Source organism: Chiloscyllium plagiosum, chromosome 31 (genome assembly GCF_004010195.1).
Source record: "Chiloscyllium plagiosum isolate BGI_BamShark_2017 chromosome 31, ASM401019v2, whole genome shotgun sequence".
Taxonomy (NCBI): Eukaryota; Metazoa; Chordata; class Chondrichthyes; order Orectolobiformes; family Hemiscylliidae; genus Chiloscyllium; species Chiloscyllium plagiosum.
The window spans coordinates 21,605,028-21,630,415 of NC_057740.1; the positions used below are offsets into that span (position 1 = coordinate 21,605,028).

The following is a 25,388-nucleotide window of genomic DNA, read 5'->3' on the forward strand; positions in this document are numbered from 1 at the left end:
CCACGCAGACCCCTACACCTAACATTACGGGCAATTTAGCATGGCCAATTCACCTAACCTGCACATCTTTGGACTGTGAGAGGAAACCCACGCAGACAGGGTGAGAATGTGCAAACTCCACACAGACAGTTGCCCAAGGCGGGAATTGAACCCGCGTCTCTGGCGCTGTGAGGCAGCAGTGCTAACCACTGTGCCACCGTGTCTACTTAGAACATAGAATATAGAACAGTACAGCAGGGAATGGGGCCTTCAGCCCACAATGTGGTGTCAAACATGATGCCAAATTAAACTATTCCATTATACCTACCCTTGTTCCATACCTCTCCATTTCTTTTATATTCATATGATATCTAAAAGTCCCTTAAGTGCCCTTATTATATCTGCCTCAACCACCACCCCAGCATTGTGTTCCAGACTCCTACCTCAATCTGTGTCATAAAATTTGTCCTTAAAACATCTTCTTCGAACTTCCCCCTCTCATCTTAAATGCATGCTCCCTAGTATTGGACATTTCAACTCTGGGGAAAAGGATTCTGGCAGTCAACCCTGTCTACGCATATCATAATTTTATAGACTTCTGTCAAGTCTCTCCTCAGCTTCTGCTGTTCAAGAGAAAACAACCCGAGTTTTTGTAGCGTCTCCTTATATCTCATACCCTCTAATCCAGGCAGTGTCCTGGTAAACCTCTTCAGCACCTTCAAAGCCTCTACATCTTTCCTATAATACGGTGACCAGAACTGAATACAGTCTTCTAAAGCTGCATGGCATCCTGACTCTTGTAGTCAATTCCCCAACCGAGAAAGACAGGCATGCCATGTGCCGCATTTTACCACATATCTACTTGCATGGCCTCTTTCAGGGAGCTATGGACTTGAACCCCAAAATCCTTCTGTACATCAATGCTGTTAAGAGTCCTGCCATTAACTGTACATTTGATCTCAAAGTGCAGCACCTCACACCTACCTGGATTAAGCTCGATCTGCCATTTCTCTGTCCATATCTGCAACTGGTCTATACAATGCTATAGCCTTTGAAAACCTTCTACACTATCCACAATTCCATGAATCTTTGTATTGTCTGCAAACTTACAACGCAACCAAAAACATTTTCATATAAGTAAGTTTTTTATATATATATATATATAAAATATCTCAAACAGCAGAGGTCCTAGGACGGATCCTGCGCGGTTCACTAGTCATGGTCCTCCAACCTGAAAAACACCCTTCCACCACTACCCTCTGCTTTTTATGGCAAGTCAATTCTGAATCTACACGGTCAGGTCACCGTGGATCCCATGCGTCTTAATCTTCTGGCCTTGCTGAAATCCATGTAAACACATCTACTGCTCGAACCTCATCGATCACCTTCGTCACCTCCTTGACAAATTCAATCAAGTTAGTAAGACGTGACCTTTCCTGCACAAAGCCATGCTGACTGTCCCTAATTAGGCCATGCTTTTCCAAATGTACATAAATTCTATCCCTAAGAATTCTCTCCCAGTAGGTTCCCAACCATCGATGTGCGATTCACCAGTCTTTAGTTTCCTGGATTATCCTAGTTCCCTCCTTGAACAGAGGAATAACATTAGCTACTTGCCAGTCCTCCAGGACCTCTCCAGTGGCTAATGAGGATACTCTTGGTCAAGGCCCCAGCAATCTCCTCCTCCCTTGCCTCTCCCAGTAACCTGGGAACTAATCCACCTTGATGCTCTCCAAGAGATCCAACACCACTTCTTTCTTGCTTTCAAAATACCCTAGCCTATTAGCATGCTCCAAACAAATCTCACTAGTGTCTATATCCTTCTCCTGGGTGAATACCTTCTTCCAGAAGTTTGAAAAGTGAACCAGTTCTCTTGACTGTTCCTTATATTTCATGAGTAATATTGTAGAGAGTCAGTCTTATGGCTTTTAGTATATTTTATAAAGTGAAAAATAGGTAACCAAAGTGGCACAGGTGATGTGGAGTTCTGCGCTGTGTTGTTGGGTTGTAGTATCTTCTGACTGCATTATTGAATTCTAAAATGAGAAATAGTACAGCTGCAAACAAAAAGGAACACGAACAGTGACTTCAGCTTAGATGTCCAACTTAGAATTAGGTTTTGATCATTAATTGGGAATAGATTTAATTATTGCAACTGGGATTCTCATAAAATTGCATTAAATTCAATCTGTTATAGCCAATAAGAGTCAATATGTAGGTGTGCAGTAAATGAAGTTCACTGTATAATTTGGAAGTTAGGTTAACAATTTGACCACAGTTCTTAAGACAAAAAGTATGCAGTCATCTCAATGTACTGCGTTCCTGCAGACATGAGCACTTATCACTAATCTCTGTACCAATGTAAATCAAAAATGGTAACTATTGTGACTTCAACTCGAATACCTTGAGCTGTACAAAACCAAAATACTGTAACTAGGGTGATTGCTGGTGTATCACACTAGCAAAATTCTTTTCCAAAATGTTTTTCTAGAGTGAACCACATTCCAAGTCAGCCTGTCAGCTACTCCATGTCATGTATAAAAGGTGCACTGTACTATTACAAAAACAGAAGAGAAACCCTGCAAGTCCAAGTACCATTGAATATATTTACCTAAGTAGTAAACAATTTTCCATAATTCTCATTCGTACTTAAATATTTATCCTATCTTTTAAAGATGATCTTATTACTAAGTTCCTTTGTTAAAAATCAGTTTGATATTTGCTAACATATGGGGTAAGGCTCATCAAACAGCATTTGAAAAATTGGGTTTTGAATCTTTTGAGTATAAAGCACTTTTTCCTGGCAACATATTAAAAAAAATGAATCTCTAGTTTATCTTAACATATGTAGACCTGTTTAAATATTTTTAAGACTAACTTTAACGATGTGGTCAATAGGACCTTACTTTGTAATAGGACCTTCCTTTGATATTCTTGACGAGATAAAACATTGTATGACAGTAGTTTCCATGTAACACGTTGAGGAGTTAAGTAATAAAGTGCTATTTAACAACCAGGCAATATTTACAAATCATTTATCCTGTCCCTCTTTGCTGTTTAAAAGAGGACCTTTTTTAATGTAAGTAGTAATCTCTCATGAGAACATAACTTTACAGTTAGCTCTTTATGAAAAACCAGCACAAATATTTAAAAAGCAGAGTCACAGCATTGTTACAGACCTGAAAGAGACCATTCAGTCGATCATGTCTGCGCCAACTGCCTGATCATTTTAACGTTTCCCCCATAATCCTCCACATTGGATCTATTTAATTATTAAACTACAACAGTTCTAGGCACTACGTTCATGCTCTAACTATTTTCTATGTAGAAAGTTTTGCTAACCTACTTTTTTTTCGCAAATCATTTTATAATGGTGGCCTTTGGTTATCGATCCATTTGAGTGGGAATAGTTTCTCCCTATCCACTTTGTCCAGACCCCTCATGTTTTAGATGACTTTTATCAAATCTCCTCTTAACCTCCTCTTCCTCTTCAAGTAAAACAGTCCTAACCTCTCTAGTCTTCTCTCAAAACTGAATGCTGTCATCCCAGGAACCGTTCTTGTAAACCTCTTCTGCACTCCATTGCATTTACAATCTTCCTATAGCGGGGCACTCAGACTGTACACACTACTCCAGCTGAGGTCTAACATGCTTTATAAGTTCATCATGCCTCCCTTCTTCTGTAAAATACATCCCTGTTTATGAAGCTTAGAATTTTGCATTTTTTATTAACAGTTTTGTTTATCTATTCTGTCACCTTTTAATGACTTGTGTACATATGAGTGTGTGGCTGGAAAAACGGACTTATGCCCGAGGCATTGATTCTCCTGTTCCTCAGATGCTGCCTGGCCTTTGCTTTTCCAGCACCACACTCTCGACTCTGATCTCTAGTATCTGCAGTCCTCGCTTTCTCCTTGTGTACATATGCACCCACTGTCTATGCTCTATTGTACACTTTTTAGTTTGGTATCCTTCATTTAATGCTGTCTCTTTGTGCTCTTTGTACAATCGCCAAGTTGTACGTTGCCACAAACTTTGAAACTGTCCCTTGCATGTCAAGATCTAAATCATTTATATTTTTGGGAAAAACACATATTCTAATACAGAACCCTGGGAAACTCCACTACGAACTTTACCACCCAAAGAAAAACACTAACCATTCTTCTGTTTCCTACCCCTCAAACAATTTTGTATCCATTTTGTTATTACCCCTTTTATTCCGTAAATTATAACATTCCTCACAGTACTATTTTGTGACACTGTATCAAACATCTTTTGGTAGTCCATGTATACTGGGTACATCAATTCCCTTCACCTCATCAACCCTCTCTGATACCCCTTCAAAAGTTCATTATATACAATGTTCACATAACAATAGATCCATGCTGACTCTTTTGACTCAATCCATAATCATTTATAAGTTAGTGGCTATTGCAATCAGGTACAAATGTGAAATTGAAGCCAGAATCAGATCATCCATGATTATATTGAACGAAGGAGCAAGTTTGAGGAGCCAAATTGCTACTTCTAATTTTTATGTTCACCAGCAACTACAAAAACAGAAGAAATTTATGCTGAGAGTCCTGAAGTTCCTGTGAAATAAATTGGAGGGTACTCTAATTTTGTTTCAGATTTTTTATTTTTAATACTAATTTAACAACATTTTCTATTTCTTGGTTTTGTTCAGATATCAGAAGTTAGAAGAACATTAACACCTTCAAATTCACCAGTGTCATCACCAAGTAAAAGTGGAGACCGGTTTATCCCTTCAAGAGCAGCAGCAAACTGGAGTATAAACTTTCACAGAATTAATGTATGTTATTGTTGAAAACATTCAATAATGCAAGCATGTTGTAGAGAAAATATTTGGACATTCAGAATTAGATTGGAATGGCATCGAATTGTTGCTTTAATGTGGATTTATGTTCTTCCATTGTTCCTCATTCAACATAGCCCATATAATGTCCCAGGTCTTCCAATTAGGATTAGAAACCCTAATTGACCCTGATCAAACAAACAAAAATACCCACTCACTTTCCTCCAAATTTTATGAGTACCCTTCCATTGGAGAATCCTTCACATCTGACACATTATACAGGAAATCTTGCAGAGGATCTGCACAGAAACAATGCTGATCTTCCCTTTACATGACTATAATTGCCATATTCTGGGAAATAAAGTTCAAATGACCTAGAACTTCCCATTGCGTTAAAATGAACATGTATGAGTCAATGTGTAGTTGAAAGTATCTAAGCAAGTAAGATGGTTCATTTGAGATGGGGGTAGAGTGATAGATGGTTGAGTGAGTAGGATGGTGAGCTTGAGTTGGAGTGTCAGAGATGGGGTTGAGATGGAGATCCAGAATCAGTTGTTTAATTATCAACAAGTTAAAACTTGTTGTTCTGATCAGTCTGACAATTTCTGGGTAATTATCCAAGTAAGCAAGTCAGAACACTCCAAAGTCTCCAACTTTAATTCTGAGTCAGACATTTCGTCAGAAAGCAGAGAGTTGGATAAATAGGTCTTTTCTGGTTGGCAAGATGTAACTAGTGGCGAAGCATAGAGTTCCTTGGACCTGAACTATTTAAAATATATTTTCAAAACTGGATGCAGTGACAGAAGGTATTTGCAGATGACACTAAAATAGGTGGGATAGTAAGTTGCAATGAAGAATTAATAACTTTACAAGTGAAAATGAATTACTTCAGTGAATGGGCCAAAATTTGCCTGGTGGAATTTAACATGGATAACCGTTCGGCTGTTACATCTGCTGTCCAACTATTTGGAGACTGGAAGATCTGGGCCAATATTCAGTTGACATTAAGTTTACATTTATTACTTGCCCTTATTGTGCCACTAGAACACTGTAAATCAAAAATCTAATTCATTGTTAGCTTACTACACATTCAAATAGAATATCAGGTTACCATAGCTTGTATTGGATTTTTACAAAAGCTTTTGAGATACATAGTGCTGCTTGCTCTTCCAGAGTTGCTTTGTGAATGCAGGTAAACTAACTAGGAATTGCCAAGCAGTGAATGGAATGTAAAGATATTTCTGTATTGGTTGCCAGGGTGAGGTAGATTCTGTCAGTAGTACCTGAGGTTGTTTCCTAGCACTAACAAAATTGTTTCAGATAGAGTAAGAAGCAAGAAGGGATGTCAATTAAGTTTATTTATTAAAGCCAATTATCTGTGATCCTTGAAATTTATTCATAGCTCAGGGATTTAACAGGACTTGCATCAGTCTGCCATAGTTGCTGAATGATGCCCAGCAATCCCTGTCAGATTTGCTTTTGGTCTTCGTGGAGGAAAGGTGGGATCCCTTGTTTAAAAACAGTGACCTGTTGTAAGACCCAACATCATGAAGGAGTGAAAGCTACCCCTGTGCTCTTGCATCTGATTCACCTGACCTCTAGCGATCAAATGATGATACTGTGTCCTTCATCCCTTGCCACAAAAGAGTAGCACGATGAAGGGCTTTTGCCCGAAATGTCGATTTTACTGCTCCTCGGATGCTGCCTGAGCTGCTGTGCTCTTCCAGCACCACTAATTCAAAAAAGAGTAGCATTCAACCAACATTGCAGCAGATCTGCCAATGAGTGGCTGTCACTGAATCAAAGGTTAGCACCCTTCTCTATTTGGACTGGTCTGGAGTTTAAAACTTAAATCCTTTGTAAATAAAGTCAAGATTTGGAATAAACACTGAGCAGAAATGGAAATATTAGGACAGATTAAGAAAAATGTGGCTGAAACATTCAACAGAATAAATTCCATGCCATTTAAATAATACTATTCTTTGTCAAAATTTGCTTCTGCTAAGAAACATTTTTCTTCCATGGTCATATATTGAATCTTAAATGTTTATAAATAAGGTAAAAGACCATGTTCAATGTAGTTTGTATGCATGATTGTCTAGGTAAGAATGTGCCACAACCTGTATAGAGGGCTACATTATCTCAAGTGTCTTTTTGTTCCAGAAGCTTTTTGTTCTTAGTGGAACTTTTATTTGACATTTTATGTAATGCAATAGATTACTAAGGATAGACATCTTGTATATACCATACGTTATAATATTCTGCTCTTTTAAGGCTTCAAAATATAATTGCTGTGAAAGAAACAGTCTTTGGCTTAATCAAAGTTTATTATTTATACAGTGATTTATAAAATGCTTGTAAGTTGTGGACATTAACTGACTGGTGTTCTCCATAAGATAGCTTTGTAGCAAAGTGTGATTGATAAAATATGTTAGAAACTATGTTTATATATTAATGTAGTTACATAATAAACAATAAAACCATCATCTGACTAGTCAACATGCTGCTAGTTATTAAGTACTAAATGTTTCTGGTTTTCAATAGCTCAAATCTCATTGCAAGTAAATCCTGTCCTATTAGAGTGAAGAATGTTGCCATGTCTGTGATCTGTATGTTTAACATTCTGTCAACCAACACTTCAAGTAAAATATTTTTGTTGCATCAAGCAGCATTCTTCCAATTCTGATTCTTGAGCTTCCCCAACTTTAATCACTTAAACATGGTGGCGCTGACTTCAAAGTGGAAAGATTTGGAATTTCACAGACCCGCTTTCATCTTTCCTTATTTGGAATAATATTTAAAATCTACCTTTTTAACAGCATTTGACTTTAATTTCTCTTTGCATCCATTGTCAACTTTTATATACTAATACTTCTGTAAAGTGCCTTGCAATAGTTTGTTTTGTTAAATGTGATGTGCCACCAACATGAGTCCAATTTCTGTTCATGCTAAGGTTACCATGAAGGTCCCTTCTCAATTTCACCTTCCCTCAGGCATAGCGAGCGTCAGATTAAACTCACTGTCATTCATCTCTCTCTCTTTCAAGCAGCCTATTATCCTCTGGAAGAATGACAACCTATTTACAAGTAATAGTCATTAGGAGCTATTGTATTATGCCCTGAATTGTGGGTTTTGGGATGAGGAATGCTGCATTCCTAAGTCATTTCTTCTCAGTCTGAAGCTGAAACTTCTAGACTTTTACAGAGCTGCTCTACAACCTGGACATTAGTGGAGTGTCAGCTATTAATTAACTGACCTAATAAACATATGGCTTGAATCTTGTCTCTGAACTTTTAAAAGGGAATCTCTATTTCTGTTGAAATAAATGGTTGCTATTTTCAAAAGAAAATGAGCATATCTTCCCAAGTCTTCTTTTATACTCTGTCAAATTAGCGGATGCAGTGGCATTGTGATGATGTCATTGGGCTAGTAATCCAGAGCCCCAGACTAATGTTCTGGAGGAATGGATTCCAGTCCCATCATGCCTGATTAATTAAAAGCTAGTTTAACGGTGACTATTGTCATTAAAAGCACACCTGGTTCACTAATCATCTTGAGAGAAGGAAATCAGTCGTTGTTACTTTGTCTAGTCTACAAGTGATTCTGGATGCGCTTTAACGTGGTTGTCTCTTTGGCTCTCCATGCCATTGTAGATGGCAGTTAATCAGTTGATGGGCAATAAATGCTGGCCTTACCAGGGATACTCATATCCTATACAAAAATATTTTAAAAGTACAGCATATATGATTTAACAGTAATAACTATCTTGTTCATAGATCCAAAAACTAATGATCTGCATTTGAGAAAAATTGACTAGCATTAAGAGCATTTTGTCTGTGGCAAAAAAGAATTATCTGAAAATATTCATAAATAGATCTATTGACCAATTCTCAGATGGTGCTACATAAATGACCTGCATAAATTGAACATTGAATGCATATAACTGAACATAAACGTTTTGATTCTTTCTCTGTTCTAGGAGAATGAAAAGTCACCCAGCCAAAACAGAAAAGCAAAAGATGCAACCTCTGACAGTGGCAAAGGTTCTGTACACACAGTTTTAGCTATCTCAATGTCTTATTTAAGTCAAGCAGACTGAAATTTTATGAAGAGGCAGTTTTTCAGATATGTCCAAACTAAATGAAAGTAATCTAAATGCAAAACAATGTTCGATTATTGTGTGGGAACTAATTTGCTTTAGTGTTGAGTTGAAAATGTAGTTTAAAATAATTACAGGGGTCAGAGTTAACCGGTGTTGCTTTGTTTGTTCATCTCTATTCTCTACTCTTCTCCCTCTACTTTAGAGAAGTAGTCAGAGACCAACTACTGGAATAGTCCAAATTAAGATAGGTGCATGAATGACACAACATTGTGGCCATTGCTCCTTCACTCAACGTTCACAAAGGTATTGGGGAATACAAAAGAAACAATGTACCCAGGCATCTGGATGGGTAGTTCTGAAGAACCACGCTGTTTATAAAGTAGTCAATTGCAGTCCTTTATTATTTTGAAAAAAGAACACATTTCTGCTAGCACAGCTCTTGGAAAACATTCAATGTCTGAAAGCCAAAAGCGCAAAATATTAAATTGTAATGCTTTAAAATTAAGATTAACATAAAAAGGCTTTTCATCCTGAAAAGAATGAAGATAGTAGAGTAGAACACTAAGTCAGGTTCATAATTTGGACTGATGCTTCAAAGTAGAACTGAAAAGGTTGGATTATTAGCAATGTCGTTAGGAGCATTAAATTGCAGTGTGCCTATACTCTAAAGTTGTCGTAAAAGTTCCAGTGGGGTTATCTGAAGAAGAGCAGGCACATTCATCGGTGTCCTGGCCAATATCTATTCCAGATTATAGGATTTTATTTTAAAGTTGAGATGGAATAGTGCAAGAAGGAGTTGAAGAAAAAGATCAGCTCAATCCTATTGAATGGCGAAGTTGGCTGGAGGGATTATATAGCTTACATTTCTTACTATTTGAGTTTTTGAAAGATGAATTTATGCTAGGATAGAAATCGTTACAATAAGATCCAAAATTTGGTTGTTAATCAATTCAAAACCATTGACCGAGCCTTCTAGGTAGATACCGGATGTGAGACTGATCCATGTGGTTCAAATAGAATGAAGATATCACTGATTGGATATGCAGAACTTCAAGAATACAGCTTTGTATCTTTAATGACCGAATCTTGGTACGGAGGAGCCTGGCTGTTAGTATATAATTGCACACAGGTGCATAATGTAAAAGCTGCTGACCTAACACCAATCATTTCTTTTGTTATTTGATTGAATTTTGTTTTACTTTCAATGCACTAATTTTGCCCTTGAGGTATGGCTATAGCCTAAACCTTCAAAACATGGGTTACAGAACTCTGTTGCCTTCCTGCATTGATCTGCCATTTACCAACCTGTTGCTGCATTCTGGTTGGTCTAGTAAAGTGGACTATGGTGACACTCTCTGCAAGTTGTGGGACTTTGGATACAAGACCATCTTACTGCTTTGAACTGTGGGATGTTAGTGCATGTATGACCAGTGGCTAGTCATACTTTCACCTGCAAACTTCTACCATTAGATGGAGCTTCTGATCTTCATTCTGAACAGCATCACTAATGCAATCTGATGGATGTGTGCTGTCTTAATTTAATTGCAGAAACACCACAGAAGGTTCACTTTTTTAATGTAATACTTTTCAACTTTTGTTGTATAAAAACTATCATTTGCTGTTTACATTTATACAGAGACAATGGTATAGTGGTAATGTCACTGAATTAGTAATCCAGAGCCCAAGGGTAAAGCTGGAAGTCGAGAGTTCAAATCCTGGGTAGAAGTTGAAATTTCATGAATTAATTCAAATAAAATAAAATAAAAATTCTGCCATAATTACCTGAATTACCAGCAGATAACTCACAGGCAAGGTGTCTGATTCTTAACTGCCCACTCGATTGTTCTAAGCTTGTATCAAATGACTGCAGCAGTTGAATAATTTGCCTCACCACCATTCTGTCGAGGACAGTAAGAGATGGGCAATAATGGCAGCAACGACCACATCCCATGAAAAAGTTTACAACCTAATTTGTAGGATAGGGAGGTACAAAACTAAACGTTTTTCAAGATAATTCACACGCAATTGTAGGCGAATTAGAACACAGAGCTAAAATAGGTTTCTCTATGATAATGTGTACTGATTGGGTACAGTTCAGAATATTATATCATTTGTAATATCCCAATCTGCTATCCAATTGCACAGCTGTTGCACTTTGTCATCCTAAATTATTGGTGGATTAATCAATGGTCACATTTAGTGCCCTATGCTTTTATTTTAGCTGTCTTTAGAACAAGGATAAAAGCAGTAGGCAAAGTGCAAGACTTGATAAATGAAGCTTATATTATCTCAAGTAAATTAATTTGATCATAGAAAAAACCTGCTGTTCTTCACTGCCACAATACTGTGCCTTCAATGTCACATCATTTAATATATCAGTTGCTACTGACAAATATTGCTGTACTGGAAGACACTATGCACGTCAATCTAATAAGTAATGTTGATAAATCACCCCACTGCCTTTTAAAGTTATTTAACCATGCATTGAAAAATGTAGAATCATAAAACGTTGACTAATTAAGACTGGTTAAATGATTGAAGTGAGAACTGCATTCCACCTTCAGCTTATGTTTTATTTTAAGCTTTTCTGTGTTTCCCTTTGGCCTTTTTGACAGATGGGCTTGCTTATTCTGCATTACTTAAAAATGAGCTTCTTGGGGCAGGAATTGAAAAAGTTCAAGATCCTCAAACTGAAGACAGAAGATTGCAGCCATCAACACCTGAAAAGAAAAGTTTATTTAAGGTATGAATTTCTAATCAATGAACAATTTGATCTGTTTTATAACAGGTTTTACAATCTGTTCTGCAGGGAATTTGTCCCATAAATTTGTGAGTGCTTTACTAATGCTTACTTTACACTCCTTACTCTCATATACTTTATTTGCTGCTATTCTTGTTCTGGAAAAAAATAGGAATAAAGTCTACGTTCATAATTACATCTATGATCCTACTGACAGAATAAAGTTGACTGGATCGCATTACTGAAATGAAAATCTGGGTTTATTGTAAATTCAGATCTTGAGTCATTTTTTTCTTGCTAAAGAATACATGAAAACACTTTATGTTCCCCATTTCCACAGATGGAATTTTTAAAAATGTTTTTAACATATCTAATCGTTGATTTTATTTTGTAGTACTCACTCAGCACTAAACGGGCAAGTCCTGATGATGGAAACGACATTTCGCCTTACTCCTTATCTCCTGTTAGTAATAAAAGGTAGCCTTGTACCTCATGCTGTTTGTAATAAGAATTCTAATATTTCTAATGTTTTATGAATGGTCACAAGAAAATTATAACAGTGATGTGCCTTTTCCAAAACTGAGCAGAACAATTTTGGGTTGGTATTTAATTTGGTATTCTTCTGTCTCAAACAGCCAAAAATTGTTGCGGTCACCAAGAAAGCCAACTAGGAAAATCTCAAAGATTCCCTTTAAAGTTCTTGATGCACCAGAACTGCAGGATGATTTTTACTTAAACTTAGTGGACTGGTCTTCTCTAAATGTATTAAGTGTTGGACTTGGCACGTGTGTCTATCTTTGGAGTGCTTGTACTAGCCAGGTGAGTCTTTGGATTCCAGTCTCTTTCTGGCCACATCTAATGAAAATCTAATTAATGCATGTTTATCTCAAGATGTATGTTTTAATAACTGGGTGGTTTGGTTGCCCATAGTGAGCACTGCTGCCTCACAGTGCCAGAAATCTACCCTTTGGCAACTGTCTATGTGGGGCTTGCAAATTCTTCCCATCTCTGCATGGGTTTCCTCTGAGTGTTCTGGTTTCCTCCCACAGTCCAAACTTGTGCAGTTTCGGTGGATTGTCAATGCTAAATTGCTCAGTGTCCATGGATATGTAGGTGAAATGTAGGATGTGCAGGGTTATAGGGTAGGGGGTTGGTCTGGGTGGGATGCTCTTTGGACGGTCATTGTGCACTCGATGGCCGAATGGCCTGCTTCCACAATGGGGATTTTATGATTTCTGTCTTCTATGATGATTTAATCATTGAAAGACTAAACCAGTTATTTAAAATAACAGACATTTTTAGTTCAAATTATTAGGGGTTTTTATAATTTAAAAGTTTTTGTTCAGCTTCCCTCACAACCCTGATGCTGAGCCTGATCAATATTTCTGAGAAATCACCTGCTGACTGGTACGTCCTGGTGATTTTTTTTGTTACTGCTGTAGAAAGCATCAAAACAATTACCTTTTGAGGTTCTCATGCTGCTTACCTGCCTTCCACCTGCACTGGAATACCAGTTTATCTTTCTAGAAAAATAGAGCACATATTTCTGTTCCATTGTTGTTATTTGTAGAAAACTTTCTTGGTGGCTTGATTTTATTATTAGTTCTACATCATTATTACTTGTGTAAATATTGTAGCAAAGTTTGTTTCAAACTTTAAAAACAAAATTCTGTCACTGCTTAGATTGGGATGTAATGTCCACAATTTTTTGAAATTGTTTGTTCATATGATTGTTTTCATGCTCCACCAATTATATTTTGCAACATGTTGCAAAGGTCTTTATGAAGTTGCCTATCTCTTGACTTTTCTGGACTGTTCCCACTAAATAATTCGTCATCCCTGGGGGGTTAGTTTAGCTCAGTTGGCTGGTTGACTCGTTTGCAATGTAGAGTGATGCCAACAGCGTATAACACCAACTGAGGTTACCATGAAGGATTCTCCTCAACCTCTCCCCTCACCTGAGGAATGGTGGCCCTAGGTTAAACCATCACTAATCAGGAAAAAGCAGCCCTACTGTCTGGTAAGACTGTGTCGACTTTACCTTACCTTTTAATACATAATACTCATCACACTTATGCAAGTCAATTCCATTGTTTTCTGGTCCATCAGTGTTCCAGTCTTAAGGATATTCAGCTTCCAAATACTAATGAACTATCATCTCATTGATATTGCTTTTCATTAATTGAATTTTTTAAATGAGAATGACTGAAAGAATATGCCCTCTTCATTCATTCATTTCAGCTATTTCCTTGAAAATATAGCTGACAAACAAAAAGTAGGATAACAGTTAAAATTTGCAAAGGTGTATAATCGCGACTAATCACAATCCTAAAGGATAGATGTTAAGTTTAGTTGAGTTTATAAATTTCATCTGAACCTGAAGACTGTTAGTCTTTTTACATAATGTTCTCAGCACCTTCTAAGAACAGTCAAATTCAACACACAGTTGTACACATAATTGATTTGCAACACAGTTTCAAAGAAAATACATTGATAAACATTAAATAAGTAAAGAGGAAGATATTTGTCCTTAGAGAGTCCAAGAGTAACTTTGGATTGAGCCATTATTTGTGCATGTGGGAACCCTCTCAAATTTACAAACTCACATTTTCTAACTAAACATGAATTATCAAAGGCCATGCTAATTGTCAGAACAACGTACTGTAGCCTTCTATTGAAGAAACAAGTTATAATGAGAAGCCAGATGATGACTGAAGTTTTTATCTTTCAAAATAGTAAAAACAAGTGTTCAATCAGTCTGACGCTCCTGTAAAGAAAAAGCTTCTTTTAAAATGAAATGTGAATATTTTACATATTAGAAAGCTCAATAAAAATGTAACTGAATTAAAACTTCCCCCTGAAATTCCTAGATGCTAAAGGGAAAAATATTTGCTCTGTGTAGCTGACAATACTGTTAAATTCTGTATATGTGTAGTGTTCACAGTCTGGAAATCAATCAAAGCCTGTGCTTTTGAGAGAAGGGAGATCTCACTCTTAGAATATTGAAATGTACAAAGAGAGTTAAATGTATTAATCTAATATTAATGTGAAATATGTAATTTGAAAACTCAGCATCAGAAAGATCATTGTCTGGAATAAATTGTTTAAGTACCTTTGTGCGATTTTTGCTTTCAGCACAGCTTTAAGAAAAGTTTAAGGCTCTGGTTGTGTAGATATTTTTAAATTGTGTATCCTAACTGTGTTTTTTTTTTAGGTGATCAGGTTGTGTGACCTTTCTATTGACGGAGATTCTGTTACATCAGTTGGCTGGTCAGAGAGAGTAAATATCATTCTTTTGATGTGAAAATAGAACTAGGCTCAAGTCTTATTTAAGTACACCTATTTCATTTAACTGTTTTATTCCTAATTAATTTGTCAGTGTAAGAAATACTACAACAAACAAACATGATCTTAATTCCATAATTCAGTATACTTCACCGTTACTTTGAGTATTCTTGTAAATGTGTTGTGAATTTGTAACATATGAAAGGAAGGTTTATCAGCCACTGTAACATGCTTCTGATTGTGAACGTCACAGGTTTAAGACCCATTCACTTAATAGAACACGTTATTGAAGCTGTTATTTCAGTGCTGCACTAAAGTAGTGCTACACTTTTGAAATTGTCATTATTGATTGAGATAATTAAAGCTGCATTTTCACTATTTTTGGAAAAGATCCAGTAACACTCTTCAGAAAGAGCAGAGTTTTCCTCCTGGTGTTAGGTCTTAATGCTTCAAGCAATGAAAGGAAATTTTACTATTCACTTATCCCACAGTCATTTGTGTGAACTGTTCTGTACAAATTAGTTGCCACGTTTTTCTGTTGAACATTGGCCACTCTTGAAGACTGCATAATTGGGACATTCTAAAGTTATAAACAACACCATATAAATGAATGATGGTTTATTTTTTAGACACTTCAGAGAACAATTTTGTTTTGCAATATTAGTTAAGAGGAAGCTAAATTTAGGAAGTGGTACTGACTTTTATTTCATTCAGCATTTCAGAACATGTAGTAGTAAATATTAAATGATACTATTTGCGCTATGAATTACCCTAAGCAGGTAACCGAACATCCACGCTGGATAAATTCTGTTCAGTATTATATTTAACTTCAGGGACAGATTAAGGAACTTAATAAAAAATTGTTGCATGTGGACATTGAGACGATTTGCTATTAACAAACCCTGTGATATTCATTGAGTAAACCATTCTCTTCTGAAAATAATGAAAAACCAAAATATTTTGATATAAATATTGCTGTTTCCCATACCATTGTAGGTAAGTGTCCATAATTTATACTTGATGGTATGAGAAGTATGTTTTAGTTTCAAGTGTAATGTGGTATCAAGGTAGCTATAACATTCTTTTCTTTATAAATTATACTTAAACTTTACTAGGGAATAGTAAAAGCAAAGACACTTTGGTCATAAATTGCTCAGAAATAGGAATTTTTATCTCCACAATTTTAGAAAAGGTCAGGCACAAATAAATGTTATAATGTCTTGATTTACTATTCAACTATTATGGGTGGCAATAAAAGTTGTCATGTACAGATAGAAATTAAAAAGGTTAGAAATCATAGTTATGTAATGTTTTCTAGGGAAACCTGGTAGCTGTTGGAACACACAAAGGATATGTTCAGATCTGGGATACAGCTGCAGGGAAAAAATTATCCACACTTGAAGGACACTCTGCTAGAGTAGGTAAGTTGTTGGAAAACAAATTAAACCTCATAATATGAAGCAGAAAGATAACACACATTTTCAGTAAAATATCATATTTTCCAGCCAGTTTATATATTCTTCAGATATTGGCATTTTTTTAATGTCCCAAAAGATTTCTTGCATCCCTTTTCTGCCTAAGAATCCATGATGATCTCATTGCCATATTTATAATGTCCTCACTGTCATATTTATAATGCAATACTTCAGAGCTTTTGCAACATAATAAACATGAAGGTGAGCATTTATTTTAAAATTGGATGTACAAGGCTGATAAGGATTATATCCAATTTTGTTGAAAATGAATGCTACTTAATCCTGATTCCTCCGACAGGAATCATTTTTAATCTTGGATATAACTAATTTATTAGACTTCTTTGGGGAAGTAACATACATTGTGGACATACTGTATTTTGAGTTCCAGAAAGTACATGAGGTAAGGTACCATACCAAAGGTTATTGCAGAAAGTAAAAGCTATTGGCATAGGGATAACACATTAGTATGGATAGCGTTAGGCTTTAAGGCAGAAAGCAGTATGCCTAAATGTGACATTGTCTAATTAGCTAGATGTGATGAGTGGAGACCTCCAGGGGCCTATGCCAGGATGGTAACTTTTTTACAATTTACACCAATGTGGTTATGAGGAGCAAAGACATTGCAGCTGAATTTGGGAACAGCACAAATATAATAGGAAAAGCATGTCGTGAAGAAAATATCAGAAGTTTACAGAAAGATTTAGAGACGTTGAATGAATGGGCAAAAATCTGGCAGATGGAGTATACTGTGGGAAAATGTGAAGTAGACAGGAAGAATGTCTTAGTGGATAACAACTGCAGAAATCCAAGGTACAGAGGGATTTAGGTATTCGAGTAAATCATAAAAATTAGTATTCAGGTACAGCTGACAATGAAGAAAGCGACTGGGATACTGTTATTTATTACAACAGCAATTAAACATTAAACAAAGTTACAAAATAAAATAAAGAACTGCGGCTACTCGAGATCTGAAACATATAATAACAGAAATTACTGGAGAAACTCAGTCTCGCAGCATCTGTGGAGAGCAAAGAGTTAACACTTCAAGTCCAGTGACCAGTTTCCAGTTCTCTTTTTCACTGACTTCGGTCATTTGTTTTTGTAGCTGTGCCTTTTTCTATATTCTCACCTTACTTCTGGCATTTGTATCTTCGGCTAGGGTGTACCACTACCTGAAATTCACTTCCTAAACTGCTCTACTCCTCCACCTTTCTCTAAAATCTACATTTTTAGCAATAATCTGAACTCATGTTGAGTAATTAAGATACTTTCTTATGTTGAAGAAACTTATACTTCACTTTTTGAGATATTTGAGATTTTGGAGAAGATTTGTTACTCAGGTTGTGGATCAGGTTGTATGTTTGTTCACTGAGCTGGTAGATTTGTTCTCAGATGTTTTGTCACCATGCTAGGTCGCATCATCAGTGAGCCTCCAACAAAGCGCTGGTGTTCTGTCCTGCTTGCTATTTGTGTGTCTTGGTCCGTTGTGGTGGGTGATATTGTTTCCGGTTTTGTTCTGAGAGTTTGGGATATGGGGTCCAAGTCAATATGTTCCGGTTTGAATGCTAGGCCTCTAGGAATTCCCTGCATGTCTTTGCTGAGCCTGTCCCAGGATGGATGTCGAACTGGTGTCCCTTTTTGTCTGTGTGTATGGATACTACTGATAGTTGATGATGTCTTTTGGTGGCTAGTTGGTGCTCATGTATCCTGGTGGTTAGTTTCCTGCCAATCTGTGCAATGTAATGTTTGTGCAGTCCATGCATGTTATTTTGCATATGAGGTTCGTTCTGCTGGTTGTTGGCACAGGGTCCTTTAAATTTATCGGGAGCTGTTTGTGTGGCCATAGGTTTGTGGGCTACCGTGATATCGAGGGGCCAGAGTAGTCTGGTAATCATCTGAGATATCTTTAATGTTTGGCAGGGTGGCTAGAGTTTCTGGGTGTGTTGTGTCTTCTTGTTTAGGTCTGTTGTATAGGAATTAACTAATTGCGCTTATTGGGTACCTGTTGTTGCTGAATATATTGCATAGGTGTTTTTCCTTAGCTTCTCTTACTTCCTAGGTGCTGCAGTGTGTTGTGGCTCATTTAAATAATGCCCTGATGCAGCTCCATTTGACGGTGCTGGGATAATTGCTCCTTAAGTTGAGTATCTGGTCAGTGTGTGGCTTTCCTGAAGACGCTGGTCTGCAAGAAGACACAGGTGAAGAGGGACACCATTCGACTGGGACAATACATCCATCCTGGGACAGGCTAAACAGAGACATGCACAGGAATTCCTAGAGGCCTGGTATTCAAAGCGGAACTCCATCAACAAACATATCAATTTGGACCCCATTTACCAACCTCTCAGAAAAAGAACCAGAAATGGTATCATCCACCACAACAGACCAAGACACACAAATATAGAGCACGACAGAACACCAGCGCTTCATCGGAGGCTCACTGATGATGATGCCTAGCATGGTGACAAAACGTCTGAGAACAAAACTACCAGCTTAGTGAGCAAACTTACAACTTGATATTTGATATCTTGCTCTCAAACGCTTTTCTTGGTGAAACATCAGTTTGAGAGAATTTATCTGTTCCCATCAGTGAGCTTACATGTGCCATCAGTACAAAGAGAACAATCTTTAACCTAATTTGCAGTCAGTCAGTGCTTAAATAAATGCATAATCTGTCACTGAATTTGAGTGTTGACCACCTCCATGAAATATAGCATGGTGATAAACCAGATTTCTTAAGTTACTGAATACAGAAATTTCTCATAATTATTGGCAAAAGGAAGTATAATTTGACAAAACAAGGAGCAAATTCCAGTGTGATAGGCAGAAAAATCATCTGCTTAATGCAAACCAATGGGTAAAATTTTCATTAGTGTTCAACAGTCTAGTATTTATATGTCTCTGTTTATAACAGAAAACATTTTATAGAGTAGCTCTTTTTCATTTTGATAAATTAACAGTATTTAGAGTGAATTGCAGGCCTTAGACCAAAATAGTATTTCTTTCATTTCTACCTTGCCTTCTCAAAGTTGAACAATTATAAAGCTAGGATTTATTTTCTTTTTATTCAAGAAGGGAAAAGAGGAATGCTAATGCTAGGTGTCCCATTACAATTGCTATATTTACCTTTTTATTTAAAACTTTACCCTTTAAAAAGCCTATCCTATCAAAGTATTTATAGCACCCAAACCTACAAGTCAGAAATTTTCAAACTTTAAATAAAATGTTTCGAAGTGGCAATTCTTTTAACACAGTTTTTAAAGCCATTATTGTTATATGTTCTATCCCATATTTTCAGTGCAAGGTTGATATTTGATGGAAATAAAAGAATAACTTTGTATTTACTTTTGTTGATCTGTTGTCAGCAGGCAAATTGTCTTCTAATCAATTAAAATTGAAGCAGCTTTAAAACAAAACACAAGTTGTCAGCAGTTTTCTTTAAGTTTTCTGCCTGATACGCAGTCTAAGGTTGATTTGTGCTTATAGGGGCCCTTGCATGGAATGCTGATCAACTGTCATCAGGAAGTAGGGACCGTCTTATTCTTCAGAGAGATATCCGTACACCACCCTTGCAATCAGAGCGCCGACTTCAGGGTCACAGACAGGAAGTTTGTGGTTTGAAATGGTCGACAGATCACCAGCTTCTTGCCTCTGGAGGAAATGATAACAAGGTAATGAAATGTATAAAGACCAAAACATGATGAAAACTAAATAGCTGATCTAAGCTGTAGTAACCGTAAGGGCATTACAGTTGGGTACAGTGCTGTTTAGTGCCAGAAGAGGAAATGGGGCCGCCATTCCTGATCCCTATAAAGTAATTTCGGTAAGAAAGGGAATTCTTGAACAAGAACATCCTTGGTTGTGTTTCTTCCAATGAGATATATTTTGCAGCTTGTATATCAATAACTGCCATTTGAATGAGATGCTGAAATTCAATTAGAAACATTAGGGAAATACAGTGAACAGGAATAAGGAAGAAAATGAGCACTGGGAAACCATCTCGAATCTGACTCGTTACTAGGTATTAAACTATCAGCATATTTATTTGATTTTGTGTTCTGTCTTTGTCAGCTCTTCTCTGATCACAACTGCATTGCTGTGAGGAAGTAGCAAGTGTAAGACAGTTTTCTTACAGGAACTGCTTTTTTGAGCAGCATTGCTGAAAGCTAAACAACTGTCTACATATTCACTCTTGTACATAATTAGTATCACCTTGTCTTTACACTTCATTTAAAAAAAAATTAGTCATTTGAACTTAAGATTTTAAAAATGAATCACTTCTGCCTTCGCTGTGTAGTCAAGTATAGATAGATGCATGTGCACACAAACTATGATATTATTCAGGAATGATCTAAGTCACTTCTTTACTGAATTATCTTTTTTTTGTTCTATTGTTCTTTGAGTCCTCAGATTTAAGTGAATCAAAGATTATTTAAAGACAAAATATTTGTACTTCATATTGCAAAATCTGATTATTTTACATATAACTTGTTGTTATTTAGCTACTGGTGTGGAACAATTCCAGTTCAGGCCCAGTACAGCAGTATACAGAGCATCTTGCAGCAGTGAAAGCTATTGCCTGGTCCCCTCATCAGCATGGTCTCCTTGCATCAGGTGGTGGAACTGCTGATCGGTGCATCCGGTTCTGGAATACTCTTACCTCTCAGCCTTTGCAGTGCATTGATACAGGTTCCCAGGTGTGCAACCTTGCTTGGTCCAAACACGCAAATGAACTAGTAAGTAAAAAGTTTATTTGCTTTTGGTATTTCTAAAGCAAAGCTAATGCAGTGTCTTAAAATCCCCAGAGGTTCACCACTGTTACTTTCGAGAATGAAACTTGCAATCCTTATCTGTTCTGGCTTAACCAATGGTGGTAATGCTTGCTAACAAACCACTCCGTTTGCCAGTCCAACAGGTGGTAATTAATATTGGTCATATCAGTAATGGGCATATTTGAGAATTGATAAAAGTATATTTTAATCTGGATTTAGTGATTATTTCATTTTCTTCAAGTATTGTTTTAAAATTGTCTAGCTATTCCAATGGTTATATAGTCAATGGAGTAGAGTAGACTGGAGATGCGCATTGGGACCATGCAGAATTCCTGATGCAGTTACCTCCAAGAAAATAGCCTAGGAAATTTAAACTTTCAACGGGCAATTCCTCTACATCTGGAACCCTACATAAACAAGTTCCTTAACATTGCAGGATTCAGAGGGTTCTGACCCTCTTAAACTTAACCTAGAAAATGTTGGTGAACTGACCTGCTTCCCAATTGACCCTGCTGGTGCCAAAAACCATCTACCCTATCCACCTTCCCTCCATTCTCCTTACCGTACACACACAGCTTTCTTCAGTCACTTTCAAAATGTCTTGGTGACCTTTAACTTCTGAAATTGGGCAGTAAGTTGTGTAAGAAACTGATGTATAATGTTATTCCTGCACTCAGTGTATTTCTCCGTGTTTTTACTTGATGGAATTGTGGCCAGACAAGCTATCGACAGGAGAGCTGTAATTTTAAAGAGGATTACTATTGGTCAAGTCTGAACCAATGGTAATCAGAATATTTGGACCATTGTTTTAGCAAATAAATCATTATATTCTCCTGAATCTCACTTAATTGGTACTTGGGGAAAACTTTCCATTCATTGAGAACATAATTATTGAGAGATTTTGCAGATTTTTATGGCAGTTGATAAAGGCGCCTTGTTGGGAATTGGCAACAGTTGAAATCCAGAATAAATGTAAGAGTAACACATTGTTATGAATATTGGTGCTGTTGTGTAACATGTTACAATGATAACTGGAGTACAATTGGAATATTAATGCACTTTTTTAAGTGGTGCTACAGTGGTTTTATATACATTTTTATCAGTTTCACTAAATTAGGTTTATTATTTGTAGGTGAGTACTCATGGTTATTCACAAAATCAAATCTTGGTGTGGAAATATCCATCTTTAACACAAGTAGCCAAGCTGACAGGGCATTCATACAGAGTGCTATATTTGGTGAGTTAGTCATAATGGTTTTCATATTTGTATTGTGTAAGTCAAAGGATTAAAATCATAATGTTTTTGACTTTATAATCAACTATGTATGCATTCAGTGCTAAAAAGCTTACAAGGCTGATTGACTCAGGATAATTTTGGACAAGCTTTCTCGACTTTGCTAATATTGACATTAAGTATTTGCAGCCTTTGAATCTTAGTTAAGATATCTGTTCTAAGCCATTGTTGACAAAAGCTTTGTTAATTAATCCCATTAATTTCAACTTTATTCGGTAATGTAAGTTAGTTTGCATGTAATATTATAGAAATGGCATCAGCTCGACAAAGACCTTGACTGGGCAGTTTAGGATATGCTAGACAATGGGATTAGATGTGTCTCGAATCAATGAACTAATCCTACATATTTATTACCATCTACTTAATCTAAACTATGATGTGTGGGCATTGATAATGATATCGGTCCGCTATGAAAGCTGCAGCTCAAAACATATGTACCCTACAAGGATCAGTGTAGGCTGGATGCCTCACACGAAATCAGATTCCTCGTTTCAATGCAAATGTACTGCATTATTTTTAATCCTAGAGTATTGAACTTGAATGTAAGAAAAATGTATACCAAACTTTTGAACTAAGAAAAAATTGCCTCAAATAAATTTCACTTCTCCCAGCAAGATCAATACTGTTCAGCTATTGTCAGTTATAGAACTATCTCCAAGTACTCTGTAATATTCTGAAGAGTTCCCCTGGAACTTTTCCTCTATTTTGTATTTCCTTGCTGTGAATACATTATGCATATCAGCAAAGTCAAGAAATCAATATCAAAGCCTGAAGATCTTGGCTGATTTTAGGGGAAGAGGCGGTCTGCAGGTAGATTTTATCTTTCCATTTCAGAATGTTGCTGGGTGTACAATGGCCAACAAGAGAGACTGCTACACGTGATTGCTCATGTCACTGTATCCAATCATTCTGAAATGCAGTTTTGAACTGCCAGGTGCATAATTCTGTTGTACAGTCCTAAACATTAACACTTGGTGAATGCTGGGTCTATATATGGGAATTAGGGAGTTGCCTGCATTGAGCAGCCGAGCTCAACTCTAGCATGTAGTTTACTGATAATACTACAACATAAAACCAAACAATTTGTCCAGGCTTGCTGACCTATATACAGGAAGCTGTTGTGGGAGTGCACCAGCCTGTTATTACATAGTCAGAATCATACTGAAAAAGTTTGTGTACATGTATTTCTCTTATAGGTATCATTAGTATAATAGCCTCAAAAAAGATGTATCTGTGTTTATCTTTTTTTATGCATACCTGTTATGTAAGTGAGTATAGAATTTGAATAGGTAGGTGAAAGTATTCTGCCTTATCGAACTCATTATTAAGTAATATCAATTAAATCAGTCTCTCATTACCTTTTGCCTGTCAGAGAAGATTGAAGAAAAGGAAACAAAAGGAAATGCAGATATAGTGGAAACAAGATATTTTTTATAAGCTTCAAAAGAAATTACTATTTTCACAAGCATTATAAAAAGCCAAATTCTCCTTTTTTTTTATCTACAGGCAATGTCACCAGATGGGGAAGCCATTGTAACTGGAGCTGGAGATGAAACACTCCGATTCTGGAATGTGTTTAGTAAAACTCGTTCAACTAAGGTATGATACCTTGGGTAGCTGCAATGATGTTAAAGCTGCACCAGAAATCTTTGATTTTGTTAAAGAATCAATAGATCGCATTTTTGATTCATAATAAAATCATGCTGTATAGGAGTCACCAATCTGGTTGATTGTTGCACCTTTACTTAAAGGTATTATAAAACATAATTTGTTCCTACTGTTTTTCCCTGTGAGTTTCCCACAGAATTAGATGAGTGATTTTTTGGAAAAAAAACACTGTATTGCATCAATGTGTCAAAACTCCAGCAATCAATGTAATGCAACATTCTCAGAGGCAAGGGAAGATAATCTGTTTTGCTTTGTGCATGAGTCCAGAGCGACATTTTAGGTGCAATTGCTTCTTATCTATTAGTTATTGTGATATCAAAGTGGATTCCATTGAGATAAACCACAACATGAAACCTGTCTACATTGGGATTTAAAGTATGCACCATGTAAGATGAAGTTACTCATTGGGACCTTCATGACAATTAATAGGCTAATGGATAAATACAAGCCTTTGGCTCATGTAGATTTGTTCTTTCATGGAATATGAAGGTTGCTGACAAGACTAGTGTTTGTTCTTCTTGTGGCATGCTAGGCCATTTCAGAGGGCAGTTAAGAGTAACATTGTTGTGAATTTAGAGTCAGATATAGACCAAACCAGGTAAGAAGAACAATATTGTTTTCTTCAATAACATTAATGAAGCAGTTGGCTTTTTATGACAATCAACAATGTTTTCAAGGTTATGCACCAACACTGAGACTTGCTTCATATTCCAGGTTTATTAATTGAATTTGAATTCCACTAGAGTCATAGAGATGTACAGCATGGAAACAGACCCTTCGGTCCAACCTGTCCATGCCGACCAGATATCCCAACCCAATCTAGCCCCATCTGCCAGCACCCGGCCCATATCCCTCCAAACCCTTCCTATTCATATAACCATCCAAATGCCTTTAAAATGTTACAATTGTATCAGCCTCTATCACATCCTCTGGCAGCTCATTCCATACACGTACCACGCTCTGCGTGAAAAGGTTGCCCATTAGGTCTCTTTTATATCTTTTCCCCCCTCACCCTAAACCTATGCCCTCTAGTTCTGGACTCCCCCCTGACAACATCCTTGTAAATCTTTTCTGAACCCTTTCAACTTTCACAACATCTTTCCGATAGGAAGGAGACCAGAACTGCACGCAATATTCCAACAGTGGCCTAATGAATGTCCTGTATGGCCGCAACATGACCTCCCAACTCCAGTACTCAATACTCTGACCAATAAAGGAAAGCATACCAAACACCTTCTTCACTATCCTATCTACCTG

The 25,388-nt window shown here is 36.7% G+C and overlaps 1 protein-coding gene across 2 annotated transcripts in view; it reads left to right on the forward strand.

The window, feature by feature from the left end:
• The window catches only part of fzr1a (fizzy/cell division cycle 20 related 1a), a 38,675-nt gene that overhangs the window by 9,300 nt on the left and 3,987 nt on the right, over nt 1-25,388 (forward strand). The window contains exons 3-13 of one of the 2 annotated variants that reach the window (XM_043721120.1): nt 4,667-4,792; nt 8,775-8,838; nt 11,513-11,640; nt 12,032-12,114; nt 12,273-12,456; nt 14,852-14,917; nt 16,241-16,343; nt 19,884-20,068; nt 20,900-21,133; nt 22,302-22,406; nt 23,970-24,062. In XM_043721120.1, the coding sequence (XP_043577055.1) occupies nt 4,667-4,792; nt 8,775-8,838; nt 11,513-11,640; nt 12,032-12,114; nt 12,273-12,456; nt 14,852-14,917; nt 16,241-16,343; nt 19,884-20,068; nt 20,900-21,133; nt 22,302-22,406; nt 23,970-24,062 (1,371 nt within the window). The remainder of the gene's footprint in view (nt 1-4,666; nt 4,793-8,774; nt 8,839-11,512; nt 11,641-12,031; nt 12,115-12,272; nt 12,457-14,851; nt 14,918-16,240; nt 16,344-19,883; nt 20,069-20,899; nt 21,134-22,301; nt 22,407-23,969; nt 24,063-25,388) is intronic. The other variant, XM_043721121.1, reaches the window with a different exon arrangement.